The sequence below is a fragment of the Protopterus annectens genome, chromosome 1.part0 (genome assembly GCF_019279795.1).
Source record: "Protopterus annectens isolate FY-2018-M chromosome 1.part0, PAN1.0, whole genome shotgun sequence".
Taxonomy (NCBI): Eukaryota; Metazoa; Chordata; order Ceratodontiformes; family Protopteridae; genus Protopterus; species Protopterus annectens.
Genome location: NC_056725.1, coordinates 148,408,884 through 148,427,883, shown reverse-complemented (window position 1 = coordinate 148,427,883; position 19,000 = coordinate 148,408,884). Strand labels below are relative to the sequence as shown.

At 41.0% G+C, this 19,000-nt stretch overlaps 1 protein-coding gene across 1 annotated transcript in view; it reads left to right on the top strand.

Moving 5' to 3' along the window:
* The window catches only part of LOC122794997, a 123,692-nt gene that overhangs the window by 74,472 nt on the left and 30,220 nt on the right, over positions 1 to 19,000 (top strand). The window contains exon 4 of the mRNA XM_044063687.1: positions 1,770 to 2,118. Within this exon, the coding sequence (XP_043919622.1) occupies positions 1,770 to 2,118 (349 nt within the window). The remainder of the gene's footprint in view (positions 1 to 1,769; positions 2,119 to 19,000) is intronic.

The following is a 19,000-nucleotide window of genomic DNA, read 5'->3' as shown; positions in this document are numbered from 1 at the left end:
TGTGGCCGTGCTACAACTTTTATGTAGGGTTGCTGATCCTCAGATGAGGAGTTCTCAATAACCATCATGTTTCTGGCTGCAGTATATGTAAAAGGCTACTCCCAACGTTCCCACTTAGTTGCAAAATTAAACCCCTGACACTTGCAGCAATTTTTCATGTTGTGCATCTCGCTCAGAACAAAAACAATGCCAGGTCTTGTAGTTTGACAGCCATATAGAAATTTAGGGTGCTGATGTTTAGGTGATGTTGAGAATATAGGAATCTTTTTAAGATGGCAAAATTAAGATCTCATCTCTATGATTGACAAAAAAAAAGCAGGCTTTGGGGATGTGTGTTCTTATGTATTCAGTGTGAAAATTCACAGCATGTTTAAGAATAGGTGTGTGGACATCTTCAAATATGAGATCTTCAAGATTTTTTGCCAAATGACATTTGGTGGAGAAGAGGAACCCCATAAAGGACCAACCAGAGAGAATCCTTGATATTAGATGTATATTTTCATGGCATGCTTCTTGGATAATCTTCCTACTTAGTACATCATTCTCCATGTAACCAAATTATAGTACTGGCCACCTGAGTGTTATATTTTTCTTTTACATAACCACTGCACCTTTAACTCTTCAAGGTTCTCATGCTTTGTCTAAAATATATTCTACATATTTGTAGCAGCTCTAGGAAACTTGAGGCAGTCAGGATCATAGCTAAGATAAAAAATTTCCCCTCAAATGCTTCTTTGAAAGCTATGTATACACATGCCCTTTCTGAGAGCTGACAAGTTCCGAAATATCTTTCATGCACTTTTAGAGACTCTGTTCATAATATGCAAGAACTAGGACGGAAGGTAGAAAACCATTCAAGCAGGACAGCGAAGAGATAATTTTCATTAATGCGGCCATCATCTTTATTAGCAAATCACAGAGTTCTATACAGTTCCGTTACTGTTTCAGTAGTTTTATAAATATACACAGTTGCATCATCTTGCTGATATTAAGAAGACAAATTCATCTAGTATACTTTAATATTCATTTTGTGCTACAACTACTCATCCTCTTTCCACCATTATTGATGCTTCATGCAAAGGATTTTGCAGATGTTTGAATTCTTATATGCAGTCTTTACTTTTACCCATTAGCACTTTCTGTAATTATGGTTCATCAAGTCACATTCAAGTAATGGACCATTTTTGTTGAGTATATCAAACTTTGGAAAATGTTATATTTAGTAAGTGTGTACAGGTTGTCCTATGCATGGTGGGAGCTCTACTCCTGATTTTGCCTGGATCTGCTATTTTTTCTCTGTATTTAATGAAATTTGTTTTTACCATAGACATGATAATTTATAGATTTCAAAGAAAACCTGAAGATAAGGGATCAAAAAAGGTAAGCGAGCTAAGGCTAGTGTGTTAATGGAATTTGTACAGCTGCAGAACTGCAGTGAAGTGTAATGTAACCACACCATTCTGTAAACTAGTAGGTGTTGGCAGTGCATGCTTATTTTAACTATGCTTATGAATGTTCCCCTTGTAGCCCCGTGCTGCAATGTCACAAAAACATGGTTCACTTTTATCTGCAAGGAGTACGTTTTTTGAGTGGAATTCAGATCTAGGACTTCACATCTGATTGTATGCATTGACCTGTATTGTAGCCCAAATACATGTATTTCTACTGTATTTTCCTTTTTCATCTAATTTGGCAGCATGTAGTTATAAGTGTGTACTTTTGCTCAAATTTTACTATGCATTTTTACACAGTAAACTCTTTATTTTTAGATTTTCATGGGCGAAGAAATAATAAATCAGAAAAGCAAAACTGAAACGGCAATTCAGTCAAATATAAAAGGTAAAATTCATAAAATAAAAGCCATCATCAAAAGTGACTTGAAGGGTGAGGCTGAGAGAAATGCAAAAATTCCACAGGAAAAAATTGGATTGCTCTCCCGTGTCAAAATGGGTGTGTTTACTGCAGGTATAGTCAAGATAAGACTGAAAAAACAGAAGAAGAATAATAAGAAAAAGAATATGCTGAAGAACAAGTCTTCTAAGTCAAAAAGTGCTATTCATACTAGGGAAAGAGACCTGGAAACAGCAGCAAGTGGCCACCTCACCTCTGAGCAATCAGGTAAGCATGCCTTCAACAAAATGCTGATTTCTTTCTGGATTTCGTTCTGGATTTTGACATCTCTGACATTCAGCAGAATCTGTGATATGGAAGCTGGGATAACTCAGGAGAAACAGAATCAACCTTCCCCTTTTCTTTTTTTAAAACCATAACAGGTTTAAAGTGAATATCAAAACTGTGTATTAAATTCATATCTTTGTTATCATTCATTAAACCTCATTAGATTGTGGGTTGACACTGACTGAATACCTTTGATAAGGGTCATGACAAATCAGTAATCTCTTATCATAATACCATGGTCATACCAATATATCACTGGCACCAACCAGAAACTTATTTCCCAAATTTGAGGGGAGGGATAAAGTAAATCTGACAACAGCATTCAAAAACTCCCATTATATGAGAACCATTCATTGAATATTTAAGATAAATTTACTCATGTAATAGACATAGGGTCATAGGTTCATATGTGTTTACTAGGCTAATGACCACAATGGCCTTTTTAAGCCTAGACATGCATCCTAAATCTTTGACAAGTTCTGACACACTTGATAAGTGTAAGCATGGGCCTGGGAGATGAACCATTTACAGGTTACCTGTGTCAATTAGAGATACAGGTGCCAAACAAGGGATGAATTTCTAGTTTCTCATCCAATTGTCTAAGTTGCACTTGAATTGGGTTAGGGAGGAACTCTACTCTACATAGATGGAGAGTCTATTCCATAGACGGGGTAGTGTCTGGGATACATACCTATCTTTCCAGCAGGTCCTATTTATATCACAGGCAAGGTTTAAGTCTTTAGAATAGGTAATTCTGGTGCTGTTTGTTTTGTGAATATGCAGGAAGACCATCAGAGTGGGGTCTGACAATGCCCTGTATCCCAGGCATAGATCTCCCCTCAAAAGCCTGTAGGAGACAGAATATAGGGATAGGGCCTTGAGGCAGTCAGCATAGGACATATTACTTACGCCCTATATTCTTTTAGTGAGGAACCTCTGTGGACATTCCATTTGTTGGATATGCCTGGTTAGGTACATACCAAAGGGGGCATTGTACTCAATGATAGGTCTGATGAATGCCAAATACAGTGGAACAATGAGTTCCTTGGACTTAGATGCCATACCTTTGTTTATAAGTTGCGCAACATAGAATGATTTCCTCACTACAGTAGACATGTGATGATCAAAGGCTAGATTACTATCTATGTGTGTCCCTAAGTCCCTGACTACTGGGTCCGTTCTAAGGGGTGTGTTGTCAATATGATAGTTACCAGGGATGGATGACTTCCCAAAGGATGCTATTATGCATTTTTTGGCATTTAGCTTTAGTCCGTGACTCTGACACCAGTTGTTTATTTGTGTCAGCCCCTCCTGGAGAACATTAGTGTCAGTATGAGATTCAATGACAGCTCCTAATTTGCAATCATCTGCAAATTTAGTCATCCAGAGACCACTGACATTAGCCTTGACTTCTAAGAAGTAAATGGCAAAAAGGAGTGGTCTAATTACTGATCCCCGAGGGACTCTACTTGTGACTCGCTGTAGAGGTGGACTTCCCAATTGTAACTTTCTGGGTCATGTCTGTCAGCCAGTTGGCTATCCACTGGGTGACATACGGGTTTGTGCCTAACCTCTTGAGTTTGCCAACAATGCCTGAGTGGGGTATTGTGTCAAATGCCTTAGCCAGGTCAAGGTAGGCAGTGTGAACGATTTTGCCCTCATCCATTGCTTTGGTGAGCTTCTGAAAGACATCCACCAGGCTGACTATACAAGGTCTGCCCTTGACGAAACCAAACTGGGTTGCGTCCAGTGTTTGGAGGTTTACTATATGTCTGTTGATCATCTCCACGATAATTCTTTCCATGGCTTTACATATAAGACTAGTGAGACTTATGGGTTTGTAGTTTCCAGGGTCTGCAGATGGCCCACCTTTGTGCAGAGGGATGACTGTTGACTTTCTCCATTCATGAGGCAAGAAGCCTGTTTGCAGGCTTCAGTTAAATAGTAATTCCAGAGGCCTAATAGGTCATGTTTCATGCTATTCAGAAGGCATCCTGGGATATTGTCTGGGCCCATTGATGCAGTGTACTTGGTCTTAGAGAGAGCATTAAGGACCTGTTCCCTAGTAATAGTTGGGGGAGTTATATTTGATGATATTTCCTTAGGGAAGGTTGAGGGGGAGAGAGGAGTAAAGTTGGAGATGAATTTATCAGCCAGGAGGTTTGCTTTATCTTCTGGCTCAGTATGGGTGGCTCCATTTACAATGACATCTGCAAACAATTGTTTATCACTTTTGAGGTTATGGACATAGCTAAAGAATGCTTTGTGGTTGTTCTTGGGCTGGGAGGCCAAACTTACCTCAAATTTGGCTTTGGCAGACTGTATTTGTCCTCTGAGTTGTTTGCTTAGTTTGGTGAGGATGCTTTTATCCTGCTGGGTGCTGCACCTCCTAATTGCCATGATTTTCTTCCTTCTGTTATAGATAAGATTAATTTTGTGATTCCACCAGGGTGGCTTGTTTTTTGAGTTAGTTCTGTACTTCTTCCTATTGGGTACAGCTGCCTCTATGCAGCTATTAGCATGCTTGTACAGGGTTTCTGTGAAAAGTTCTGCATACGCAGAAGTGTTGTCAGGGTTTATAGGGGCTTGACTTTTTGCCAGGTTCTCACTTAATAGCAGGAGGTTAGCCTTAGAATAGTTCCTGAATATTCCCACTTTAGCTGGGGGTCTGGGTTTTATTTTTACTTCAAAGGAGACCATTTTGTGGTCTGACCTTACCAGGGAAGGTATTACAGTAGGGGGTGTTCAGCACTCTCCCATATTAGCGAGGACCAGATCCAGTATGGTTGCCCCCCTGGTTGGTGTATTGACTATCTGGTCCAGGGAGTTTGTGTTTACAAAATCCAGGAATCTCTGTGCATGTATGTTTGATGTTGTATAGGATTCCTAGTTAATAGTGGGGGTAATTAAAGTCACCCATGAATATGGTATTAGGTTAGATGGTCAGCGTTTCTAATAATATAATAAAATAATAAGTTTAAATACATGGTAAGGGTTTCCTGGGTCATAGAGGGGAACCTATAGCTTGCAAGGAAGTGGCATTGTATTTTACCTATGGTGATTTGAACATGGAGCAGCTCAAGTGCATTGTCCTGTTTGACCAGTCTTGAAGTATATTTATTTTTGATGTAAATAGAGACACCTCCACCTTTAGCCCCTGCCTGTGAAGTAGCTGGTCTAAATGTGTGGAACATGTCCTGGCTAAGTAAGTCTATTCTTTTCTCTTTTTTGTTTTTTACTGGAAATGTGAGTCATGAAAAAAGATATACTTACAGATGAACCTCTACAGTGTTGGACAAATTAATATTTATTTTTGTTTTTATTGTTGTTTTGCCATATAACTCAATACAAGCATATGAAATGACAAACAATATAATTCATGTTATATGAGAAAATGTTCGAATACAATGTTCTAATATTTTGTGAATGACCCTTTGGCCTTTATCAAAGATTTAACTCGGTGAGGCATAGAACGAACTAGTTAACAGCAGTGCTCAGTCATAGAAATATTGTGTGCCCAAGCTGAAATAAGTTTTCACTCAGTTACTGCTTGCTTGTTATGGTCTTTTTCTTCATCTCTAACTTCAGAATAGCCCACAAGTTATCTACTGGTTTCACATCTGGGCTGTTACCTGGCCATGGTAAAACTTCAATGCCATGGACCTCAAGGAAACTTGTCACTTGTCGACCTTTGTGACATGGAGCACCATCAGGCATGAAGATGAAATCCCCTGTCCTGGTAAATCCCTTCTTCTTTGCCCAGTCACACAGCTGAGGAAGTAGACATTGTTGTAGTATGGTTCTGTAGTATTTGCTTCATGTTTCCCTGAACAATGTAGAGGCAACTTGTTCCTTCACTTGAGTGGGGTGCTTGACACGTTGAATTATACAATTGTCGCTCATCCCTCATTTGCTCTCCAGATTGTCATCTGACATATTGTACTTGCTGATCTGAACACTGTATTAAGCTCTTGTCACTGAAAACAACCCAGTCCCAATTTTCTTCTGACCAGTTTTGAAACTCTTTCACCCAGCACAGTGTTTTTATTTTCATTTGGTTGGACAAATTCTGTTTCTTCAGAGGTCTGCAGGCTTGAAGCCCAGCATCCAGAAGTCTCTGTCGAACAGTTCTGGAACTCACTGTAACACCCTGTTATTCCAGAATTCCCTACAGCTATCTGCTGAATGACTTGTGATTCTTACAATATTCTCTGATCAGGCACAAATCATCCTAAGTAGTTGTGGACCCTCTGAGACCACATCTGCCAGAACATCTGGGTGACAACCCTTCCCTGGTATTCAGTTTCTTCTGAATTCGGCTGACAGATGGCTGACTAACTCCAACTTTCTTGGTAATTTCTTATTCAGCACCACCTGCTTTGAACAGAATCTCAACTTTTGCATGTTTTTGAGGTGTTAAGTCAGCCAATTTAGCCATTTTTGAAACTATAGAGTTGCTTCATTATGACATAATTTCTCTTTAAGTAGGTGAGTAACAAGTGGTAATTTCATGCCAAACAGCTTTTTCTTAAAGAATTTGCAAATTGAAATGATTTTGTGAATTTCTGAAAAGCCATACTGAAAATAACTAAAGAAATTTAGAAATGTCCATTATTTGTCAATATTTCTATTAATTTCACCAACACTGTAGTTTGCATTATTGTATCCTTTTTGCTGTTGATAGTTTTTACTTGTTTATTTATGTTTTGACTCACTATCTGACAATCATCAGATTCTTTCTCAGTCAATTGGCCTATTCTTTCCTCATGACAGGCGTGAGAGGGTATGGGGATGTACTACTGAGGCAGTCATTAGGCTTGATTTTTTTTTTCATTTGCTGATTATGAACCTAACTTCAATACTCACTCTCAGTAACAGGGTTTTACATGCAGTGAGTGACATAACCTCTAGGGCAGCCCTGCCCACCTTGAAGCCAGTACTTCGGGGGGACTCTGGTCTCCACTGGGGACTCAGCCATGGGACTGGCCACCCTATTTATGCACTCCTGCACCTTCTCCCCAAGGAAAGGTGAACCAGCAAAGCCGCATTACTCTTTTTGTCCCCTACACCACCTTTAAAAGTTCATAGGTTCATACTAGGCTATCTGCCCTAGGGCATTTATAAGCCTAGCCAGAGTGTGTTTGGCTTTCGCCACCCATTTTAAATTAATTTTGCTATGCCCTTTTTCGAGGTTAGTATACTGTGCCTCTGTCTAACAGTGACAGAGAAGTGATACCTGGGGTAAACCTACGATCTCCCATCCACTCATCAAGATTCCTCTTGAAGAGAGTCAATGAGGGACTCTGCCTAACCTGGACTGGGATTTTATTCCAGAGTGAAGGGAGCCTCTGGGTTATGAATCTGTCCCTCCAGCATGTCCTATTTATTTCAGTGCTAAGGTTCAAGTCTCTCGAGCGCGTAGCTCGATGGGATTTGAATTTTCTGAGGTGCAGCATGTCCATTAATTCCGGGTTGGACATGGCTTTATACATCAGGCACAAATCGCCTCTGAGCAGGTGGTATGCCACTGAGTAGAGCTGGAGTTTCTTTAACCGGGCAGCATATGGCATCTGTTTGAGCCCTATGATCTACTTGGTGAGGTACTTTTGGGGTCTTTCCAGTTGCTGCAGGTGTATGGTAAGGTACATCCCGAAAGGGGCATTGTACTCAATTATGGGCCTGATGAGGGATGAGTAAAGAGGCACGATGACCTCCCCTGATCTAGATGTGAATCCCTTCATGATTAGGTGGGCTATATAAAATGTTTTTCTAACCACTTTGGTCACGTGATTGTCAAATGAGAGATTGCTATCAACTTGGGTCCCCAGGTCCCTAATTACTTCTTCTGTAGTTAATGGATTACCACCTATGTGGTAATTTGTGGGCACTTTTTTTTTGCCAAAGGGGATGACTATACACTTTTTGGCGTTTAGCTTGAGGCCATGGCTCTGGCACCAGTTGTCTGTTTCTATGAGGCCCTTTTGGAGGATGCTTGTGCCAGCTGGAGAGTCGATTATGGCGCCCAGTTTGCAGTCATCTGTGAACTTAGTCAGCCACAGTCCTTCCATGTTGGCCTGTACCTCTGAGAAATATATACCGAACAAGAGAGGTCCCAGGACTAAGCCTTGTGGGATGCCACTTGCAACTGGTTTGGAGTCTGACATGGCTCCAGCAATTCTAACCATGTGGGTTCTGTCCTTGAGCCAGTTTGCAACCCATCTAGTGACATAGGGGTTTATATTTAAGCTGGTGAGCTTATCTATAATGCCCGAGTGGGGTATTGTATTGAAGGCTTTTGCGAGGTCCAGGTAGGCTGTGTGGACCACCTTCCCCTCGTCAATGGCCTTGGTGACTGTTTCAAAGAAATCAACCAGGTTTAAGAGGCAGGATCTGCCCTTAACAAAGCCAAACTGGGTAGGATCCAGTGTCTGTAGGTCCCCAATATCTTTATTTATGAGGTCCATGATGATCCTTTCCATAGCTTTGCAGACCAAGCTAGTCAGGCTTATGGGGCGATAGTTTCCAGGATTCGTTGATGCACCACCTTTGTGGAGAGGGACCACTGTTGCTGTATGCCACTCTTTGGGTACATATCCTGTAGTAAGGCTGAGATTGAACAGTAGTTTTATGTTTGGGTTTAGCTCTTTTTGGAGTTCATGTAGGATGCAGCCCGGGACACCGTCTGGTCCCATTGATGCTGTGTTTTTTGCTTTGGAGAGGCCAGCTCTTACCTGAGCATCTGAGATGTCAGGGGGGCAGCACTCTGCTGGGATAAATATTTGCCCTTTTGGTGGGGAGGGGGGGGGTGCGCTGAACCTGTCAGCTAGGATGTTGGCAATGTCTGTGGATTTGGTGTATTTTTTGTCATTTTGGACTAATTCTGAGCATATCTGGGAATTCCCACCCAGGTTCCTAACATAACTAAAGAAAGCCTTGTGATTATCCTTAGTGTCCTGTGCAATTTTTCTCTTGAAGCTGACCTTAGACGATTTTATGAGTGCCCGTAGTTTTTTGCTAATACTGATCAGAGATGCCCTCCCTTTTTGGGATTTTGCTCTATCATGTAGTAGCGTCCTCCTTCTATTGTATAGTTTGTTTATGGCTGGGGTCCACCAGACAGGACGTCTGCCTTTGGAGGATTGGGTTGCCCAGAAGACTAATCAATCTCAGGTAGCCTGGATCATATTCAGGATTTTGTCTTCTACACCAACAAACTGGTTTTGTTGATCCTTTATAAGTAGCTTTAATCATGCATTTATTTCATTGTTTTGCTGGCAGTGGGTTTCATTGGCTTCATGAGATAGACCTAATGACATTTTGAGGAGTTACTTGCAAGGTAGGCTCAGAATTTCTAGTTTCTACAGATGAGATTTTTTTTATCTTCTGTGTTTACAGGCATTATCACACAGTGGTATTAGACTTGCCACATGACTAATCTCACATAGTAACAGGCTTGGTTACTAAATGTAGTCTCACAAACTATGTAAACTAGCCATGGCTGTTTTAGTAGCAATCAGGACTGTTCATTGCCTCATTATTCATAATCATGGATGGATATACAATCTCCGCACAAATAGATTTTTGACCCCTGCTTTTTCATGGTAGCAGGTATGCATATCCCTCACAATTCAGGTCATGATACAGCAATAATTACAGCTCCCAGTTTGCAATCATCCACTAACATAGTTAGCCACAGTCCCCTTAATATCAGCTTTCATGTCAGAATAGTATACGCAAAACAGGAGTGAGCACAGTGCAGGCCACTGTGGGACACTGTTGATGACATTTTTCTATCTAAACACTACAAACCTTAACTGTATGGGTTTTATCAGATAGCCGCTTAGCAATCTAGTGAGATATACTGAAAAATGTTGAGCTGGGAGACATTTTTAATAATACCAGTATGGGGACAGTTTAGAAGACCTTGGCAAAGTCTAGGTAAGCTGTTAGGGAAAAGAAAACTTCCCAAGACAGCTCAGTCTTAATCTTTCCTGCCCAGATGTTGGAATCTCACATTAGTGATTGACATTAAGCAGGTCACTCACTAGTGTCACAATGTTAAACCCTGCATCCATGATCAACAACAAGATTGGCAAATAGTAAGTAGTTTGTTCTTGAGTAATTTTTGAAAATTGTACAGTTATTAGGGGCCATAAATCAGGTTTTCCTGGAGAAAATCACAGTGAGATAGTTAAATTTGACTAGGGGTGGGATAACAAGTGTGGTTGTATAACTACTGGAGGATATGTTAGTGAGGATAAGGTCTAGAAGATTGACATCTCTGCTGAGAAAGGTGCAGTTTGCATAAATGTCTTAGTATTAATGAATTCAAAACATCTCTGGGTGTATTTATCATTGGTAAGATATGCTTTCTAGATTATGAGTGGATAGTTGAAGTCACCAACAAGTAATGTATATGGTTCAATGGTTAACTTCTGTTAAGTAGTTGAGGTATTGTGCATACCCTAAAATGGCTATACATGTGGTAGTATAAATGGCTATAACATATTAACTTTTGCTCCATTTGAAGCAGCTGATTGGGCTAACTTGTAGTTCTTGATTTGGAAAACAGTTTTACCTAATAACCGCACCACTGTATGAAGAATATCTGAGTTGCAAGCTCTTATGGTGGGTCAGCCTTATTTTATTTTCCATAAAAATAGTATCTCTTTATGAAATATTCCTTCATTTATGCCTAAAGTGGTATCGGAGTTTACTTTAACCTAAGCCATCCATCTCTTTCTCTCTTTATGGAACGTAAAAATGAAAGAAGAAGGCTTCTCCATTCTTTGAATGTACATAGAAACTCAGGTACTATCTTGACAGAACAAAATCTTTCAAAACTTCTGATCAATTATTCTTTTCTTGTGATGATAAGAAAAAAAGACAAAGCAGACTATCTCCAAAAGTTTGTTGCAGGCTATTACTTTTTGTTACATCCATCATAACAAGATAATTTCAGGTAGGCAGGGTCAATTTTGATTTTATCAGGGCCTTGGCTTAATCTGGCTGTTTGGAATGGTTGAATTCTCGAAGTATTCTAGAACCAGAAACTTGGTTCTCTCTAGATAATTTTACAAAGCATTGTAAACTAGATTCCTTCTCCAGATCTAAGACAAGTTTTTTTAGGACCATTTGCCAGGGTTTCCTGCAGCCTCATCCTTCCTCCTCCCATTTTAAGCTATGGTAATCTACCCATGTAGCCTACTCTATTGCAGCAGTGATCAATATGAAGAACATAGTACAGTTGTGTAAATAAACTTACTATAGCAGCTGATTTTCAAATGAACACTGCTGAGGTAGTCAATCCCTCCCATTATTTTGTATGTGTTTTATGCCAGGGTATGATCATTTTTGTTTATTTTTCTATCATTGTCCTTCTCTGGGCTACAGCTTGCCTTTCTCTGTCGGCATGTAAGCTCTAAAGGGCTTGGCATCAAACATGACTTTTAGTAAACGCAGCTCAAGATGACTAATGGTTTAGATGCGTGCAAGGAGCTCTGAAGCTTTGGAAGTTCTCCATCTGTTATATCCTTAGCAAGATATAACCCATATAGCTTAGGCTATATGGGTGGCAGCAATAATCTTTAATCGTCTACTGTTATGATAAGTTTACTGTACTTTCCATGTGATTATTACTAGAAATTAGAATAGACTGAATAGATTTGTAAACAAGCAACATGATTCCTTCTCCTCTGTTGTGATCTTAGACAAATTCATATTTTATATACTCTAGGTAACAAATAGTAAATGAGTTCCAAAATAGCACCTGATATAATTGAACCACAATCTGGAAGCAGAATTAGTGCAAAATTGTGGTTGCTGAGGACATGTAATATAAAATCAGCTTAGTTGCAAAAGTAACTAGACTCAATTTTAAGTAAGATTGCATCTGAGGCTAACTGGAAACACCAGTAGTTTTTTTTAATGTTAGTATTCTGGGTTTGTGTAACACAGTGGAATGGATCATTTATATAATTATTTTAAGAGTAGTGCTCTCACAATATTTTATATATATGTATATATATATATATATATATATATATATATATATATATATATATATATACATTTTTTGATTTTGTTTGTTTACCATCAAGACATAATGAAAAAAACTAGGAGAGAATCCTGAGATCAAATTAACATAGTAATTAACAAAAGGGACAGTCAACTCCATAGCCACTGGATTTAAAACCAGAACAGGAACAGGGTAGGAGGGTGCAGAAAATGTCTATACTAATCTGTGCAATGGCAGTTCAAGTTAACATCTCAGGGAAAACCTTGGAATGTTTATAAATAAAAAATACCAGTGTCTGGCTAGTCACGTGCCTGTTCATCAAGATCACAGGTAATTAACCTCTTGTAGTCGGAGGCTCTAAATAAAAATCTGCCTAAGCAGCAGAGACCTCCAAAGCAGACACCCAAGCAACCGCTACCCCAAAACAAAACATGTGCAACACAAAGCTCACAAAGCCAGTGTGCCGAACAGTCGCAGCCCTTAAGGCTAAACAACACACCTGATACATTTGTAATAGGTGACTCTATCGTCAGGCACACTGACGTCCCGCTCACCAGGCTAAACAAGGAGAAGGTCAGGGTGAGCTGCCTGTCGGGCGCTAGGATCCGCCACATAACACAAGCACTCAGGTCACTCCAAGGCAAGTACAAATATGACTCAGTCATTGTCCATGCTGGTGTGAATGACCTGAGACGTACCTCCCTGGACTACATGAAAAGAGACATAGAGGAGCTCTCTGAGCATGTAGCCCAGGCCGGTATGACCCTGACCTTGAGTAGCATCTTACCCTCACCAAGAATGATGCCACAATATGAAGACAAGATAATAAATTTCAACAATTGGCTTAAGTATTGGTGCCATTCAAAGGGGATCCAATGCCTGTCAGCCTGGGATGACATGCTCGACAAGCCACGATGCTTCGCTAGGGACGGCTTGCACCTGTCACCCCTGGGCTTTCGGATATTGGCAAAGGCTCTTGCTACACCCATAGTGCCTTTTTTAGGCAAGGCCCAAAAGACAAACCCACCTTCATAGGTATCACAAGGGATAAGAAACTAAGAGTAATGCTACTCAATGCCAGAAGTCTAAACCTCAAGATGCACGCATTCAAAACTCTCATTAGCATGGAGAACATCGATATCTGTGCAGTAACAAAAACCTGTTTCAAGGTTCCTGAGAGCACCCCAGCACTACCAGGTTATACCTCATACCATGCTTTTCGGCCCCAAAACTTGGACCGTACCACAAAAGGAGGGGGAGTATCAATATTCGTCAAAGATACCCACACCTCCAGGTTGGTGGCACAGCACGAAGCATCAGAGACTATCCATGTGCAACTAACAGTGGGTAAAACTACCTTCCAGTTTATAGCCTGCTACAGACCACCCTCCCAAACCCAGGAACCCCACTCGGCCTTCCTGAGAACACTGGAAAATATGAAGGTCTCTCCAAACACCATTATATTGGGCGACTTTAACTACCCAAACATAGACTGGGAGCATTACTCTAGCTCCAACACCCTAGCCCAAAGGTTCCTAGAATTTATAAACTCAAATGCTATGGAACAACTTGTTACCACTCCCACAAGAGGGGAAAACATACTGGACCTGATCATCACCAACATGGGGACTCTATGCTCCAGACCAGAAGTGTATCCCTCACTGGTAGCATCAGACCATAAACTAATCTCACTGGATATTCACATCCCGACTCCACCCCCTGCCCTGAAAACCACAGTGAAAAACTTCTCTAAAGCAAATTTCACACTCCACAAAACCGAGGTGGAATCCTTCAAAGCCCCCGGGCCTGTGGAAATTATGGCCCAGACCGCAGAATCCTTTATAAACGCATTCTATGAACACCTTCAGGAATGCATGGATCATGCAATCCCAAATAAAACCAAGACCAAATCCTCCAAAGGCAGACGTCCTGTCTGGTGGACCCCAGCCATAAACAAACTATACAATAGAAGGAGGAAGCTACTACATGATAGAGCAAAATCCCAAAAAGGGAAGGCATCTCTGATCAGTATTAGCAAAAAACTACGGGCACTCATAAAATTGTCTAAGGCCAGCTTCAAGAGAAAAATTGCACAGGACACTAAGGATAATCACAAGGCTTTCCTTAGTTATGTTAGGAACCTGGGTGAGAATTCCCAGATATGCGCAGAATTAGTCCAAAATGACAAAAAATACACCAAACCCACAGACATTGCCAACATCCTAGCTGACAGGTTCAGCGCAAACTTCTCCCCCCCCCTCCCCACCAAAAGGGCAAATATTTATCCCAGCAGAGTGCTGCCCCCCTGATATCTCAGATGCTCAGGTAAGAGCTGCCCTTTGCAAAGCAAAAAACACAGCATCAATGGGACCAGACGGTGTCCTGGGCTGCATCCTACAGGAACTCCAAGAAGAGCTAAACCCAAACATAAAACTACTGTTCAATCTCAGCCTTACTACAGGATATGTACCCAAAGAGTGGCGTACAGCAACAGTGGTCCCTCTCCACAAATGTGGTACCTCAACGGATCCTGGAAACTATCGCCTCATAAGCCTGACTAGCTTAGTCTGCAAAGCTATGGAAAGGATCATCATGGACCTCAGAAATAAAGATATTGGGGACCTACAAACACTGGATCCTACCCAGTTTGGCTTTGTTAAGGGCAGATCCTGCCTCTTAAACCTGGTTGATTTCTTTGAAACAGTCACCAAGGCCATTGACGAGGGGAAGGTGGTCCACACAGCCTACCTGGACCTCGCAAAAGCCTTCGATACAATACCCCACTCGGGCATTATAGATAAGCTCACCAGCTTAAATATAAACCCCTATGTCACTAGATGGGTTGCAAACTGGCTCAAGGACAGAACCCACATGGTTAGAATTGCTGGAGCCATGTCAGACTCCAAACCAGTTACAAGTGGCGTCCCACAAGGCTCAGTCCTGGGACCTCTCTTGTTCGGTATATATTTCTTGGAGGTACAGGCCAACACGGAAGGACTGTGGCTGACTAAGTTCGCAGATGACTGCAAACTGGGCACCATAATCGACTGTCCAACTGACACAAGCATCCTCCAAAAGGGGCTCATAGAAACAGACAACTGGTGCCAGAGCCATGGCCTCAAGCTAAATGCCAAAAAGTGTATAGTCATCCCCTTTGGCAAAAACAAAGTGCCCACAAATTACCACATAGGTGGTAATCCATTAAGTACAGAAGAAGTAATTAGGGACCTGGGGACCCAAGTTGATAGCAATCTCTCATTTGACAACCACGTGGCCAAAGTGGTTAGAAAAACATTTTATATAGCCCACCTAATCATGAAGGGATTCACATCTAGATCAGGGGAGGTCATCGTGCCTCTTTACTCATCCCTCATCAGGCCCATAATTGAGTACAATGCCCCTTTTGGGATGTACCTTACCAGACACCTGCAGCAACTGGCAAGACCCCAAAAGTACCTCACCAAGAGGATCATAGGGCTCAAACAGATGCCAATATGCTGCCCGGTTAAAGAAACTCCAGCTCTACTCAGTGGCATACCGCCTGCTCAGAGGCGATCTGTGCCTGACGTATAAAGCCATGTCCAACCCGGAATTAATGGACATGCTGCACCTCAGAAAATCCAAATCCCATCGAGCTACGTGCTTGAGAGACTTAAACCTCAGCACTGAAATAAATAGGACATGCTGGAGGGACAGATTCATAACCCAGAGGCTCCCTTCACTCTGGAATAAAATCCCAGTCCAGGTTAGGTAGAGTCCCTCATTGAATCTCTTCAAGAGGAATCTTGATGAGTGGATGGGAGATCGTAGGTTTACCCCGGGTATCACTTCTGTGTCACTGTTAGACAGAGGCACAGTATACTAACCTCGAAAAAGGGCATAGCAAAATTAATTTAAAATGGGTGGCAAAAGCCAAACACACTCTGGCTAGGCTTATAAATACCCTAGGGCAGATAGCCTAGTATGAACCTATGAACCTATGAATGACCAAGACTCAAGCTTTGTTTTCACTCCTAATCAGATCTTTGAAGACAAAAGATTCAAGGCAAAAAGACTTGAAATTATATGCTGCAATAAAAATAGATACTGCAATAAAACAAGATAACAATACGAACAACATAAGCAAAGACATACACTTACCAAGCAATAATTTGTTCTATGGCAGAGGCGGTTCAACTGGAGCTTTCTCACGAAAAAGTACAGTTGTGAAAAAACTTACCATAACAGTAGATGTCTTTGCCTTCACTGCTGATGTATTCATTACTTATGAGATTCCCTGCCGTGAAGCCCATTGTCCGGCCAATCTACCAAAGTCTACCATTGCTATAATGTACACTGAACGTTACCTACATGTGAAGGCTGCCAGCCTAGCCAGATAGAATTTTATGGATAATTCTATCATTTGTAAATATGAATGGTGAAATACAAACTTGTTTTCTTAAATGAAAAAATATGATGTGAAATGTTGAACTTAAAACAGTGTAGCAACATTGCCATCTGCTGTAAAGAAAGCTAAGTTAAAAATTTCTTGTCTGTCCTTTGAAATTAAAATTACTTCATGTTGTCCCTTGAAGTTTAAGCTTCAGAGTCATTCCATCTGGGCTAGCACATTCTTTCTGTTGTTTTAACCAAGAGTTAAGATTTAAACATGCAAATGTATTTTTATTGCCCTGGTTTCTGCCAAAGTGTAAAAGAATGTAGATGCAGTTTCTGTTGGCCTGGAAACACCAGGAAAGTGAAAGAATAATGTAATGTTTATCAGAACTGCAATTTCAGTTTAAACAGAGGATCAGAAGGCATTAAACATTTTTGTCTCGATCATCCAACTCACAGCACTGGCTGTTGTCTTATGTAAGTTATCTTAGACTCGTGTTTTCTTTTAGAGATAGCTAGAAACTAGAAAGATTAGAAAGTGTTTTTCTGTGATGTCAGAACTGTACTACTGATTTATTTTAAGTGATCTCTGAACTTTTGACTAGCACTGTGTAGTAAGAAATATTGTCTTGTGTTTTTATTATTTATTATTAAATATTTTAAAACCTTTTAACTGTGGCTGGTTTGTGTAGAGATAAGTTAAGCTCTAGAATACATTGCATATTTATAGAGTTTACTGACCAAGTCACTTCAAATAAGCCTTGACTGATTAGTCACACTTACCAATTGGATAATAATATTGCACAGTAATAATTGGACACCCTTTTAAGGGCCTTTAAGTAGCTGATAATTATTAGGTGGGTGGTAGTGGGATACTACCGTATAGTCTGGAAAATGGGGCACAGATGGAGAACCTGTGCCAGGCTTCCCCAGGAGTGTCTTGTGTGGCTGTATAAACATATCTCAAAGTGTGTGTGTCAGCTACTTGGGCAGGGACACGAAGCACTGGTTGGACAGAGAGAGTGCTGGGGATTTTATCTTGCCCAGCTAGGCTGAGATCTGGACCCTATAGCTGTGCCAGTGGGGAGTCTTATTGGGGACCTGGAGAGCAAGGGAGCAACCAGCCCTGGACTGACTATGATCCCTGTGTGCTCTTAAGGGAAATTGCACTTTACTGTGTGTATTTGTTATCCTTTCTTCATATATGAAACACCCTCTCTGGTGTTAGTGGTGAGGATTGAGGCTCCTTGATTGCTGGGTCAGGGCACGGGCATCACACTACACATTCCTCACGTAGCATAGGGCATAAAGGTGATGTTCAGGTGTACCATCCTCAGAACTGATTGCCCCAGTAGGAACAGCAGTCCAAGGAAAACCAAAGAGTGCCTGCACATCCAGAAAGGCAATACAGACTGGGGGATAGAGGGAGGGAGTGAATACTGCAGCAGTGAAGGCAAGGACATCTACAGTTATGGTAAGATTTTACACAAATGTACTATGTCCTTACATTCACTGCAGCAGTATTCATTATAAATGGGAGAGTGCCAAAACTCAAGAAGACAATTGGGAGGAAAAAGGAGTAGTAGAGCCCTCTAAGAAGCCATGAAGAATGTCATTAGCAAAACCAGCTCTAGCTGAGAGGCATTAGAAAAAAACATCTAGTAAAGCAGCCAAGACAGGAATAATAACCGCAGGTTTAGGAAATTACATCTGCAGTAATTCATAGTACCTCTTATGGATATCAGAAAATTGAGCACAATCCCACTATAAACAAAATCCATCATCCTAGAGATTGTGTCCCCAAAGGAAATTTCCTCAGAAGGACTATCTGGACTATTATATTCTTCCTTCTCAGACCTGTAGTCTAAAGGAGAGGGAATCTGGGTAGAATATGTAAGGGATTCTTCATCAAAATCCAACTCTTCCTCAGAAGAATTTAATTCCCTGGGCCTTTTAGGTGAAGAAGAAGACCAAGGAGGAGCAGGAACTGAAACCCTTTGAGGTGGCCTTAACAACAGTAAAGCATTAAATAACCCCTAAGTAAAGTCCTGCCATTCACTTTGTGGGTCCTTAGGAGCAGAAGAAATGTCTAGTTTTCTGTTTCTTTTTTAAGGGGACATCTGTCCTGAAAAATGAGAGAGCTCTGAATCAGGATGGCATTCCACAATCAAGTAGGAACTTCTTCCCTAAAAAGAAACTGTGGAACCCCCTAGACCCCTCTGAAACAATCAACCATGGTTCCCCCTAAATGCCCAAAACAGATACCTGCAAAGCCTTGTCGGACACACTGTCTGCCAGATCCTTGCTGGCCTCCAATCTGGATGAGGCACAGGAATCCAACAACACAACCAGGCGAGTTTCCAGGTTTGTAATAATCTCAGGATAAACCCCTGGCAGAGACTGGACAGCGGCAGATTCTGGTCTTACCTT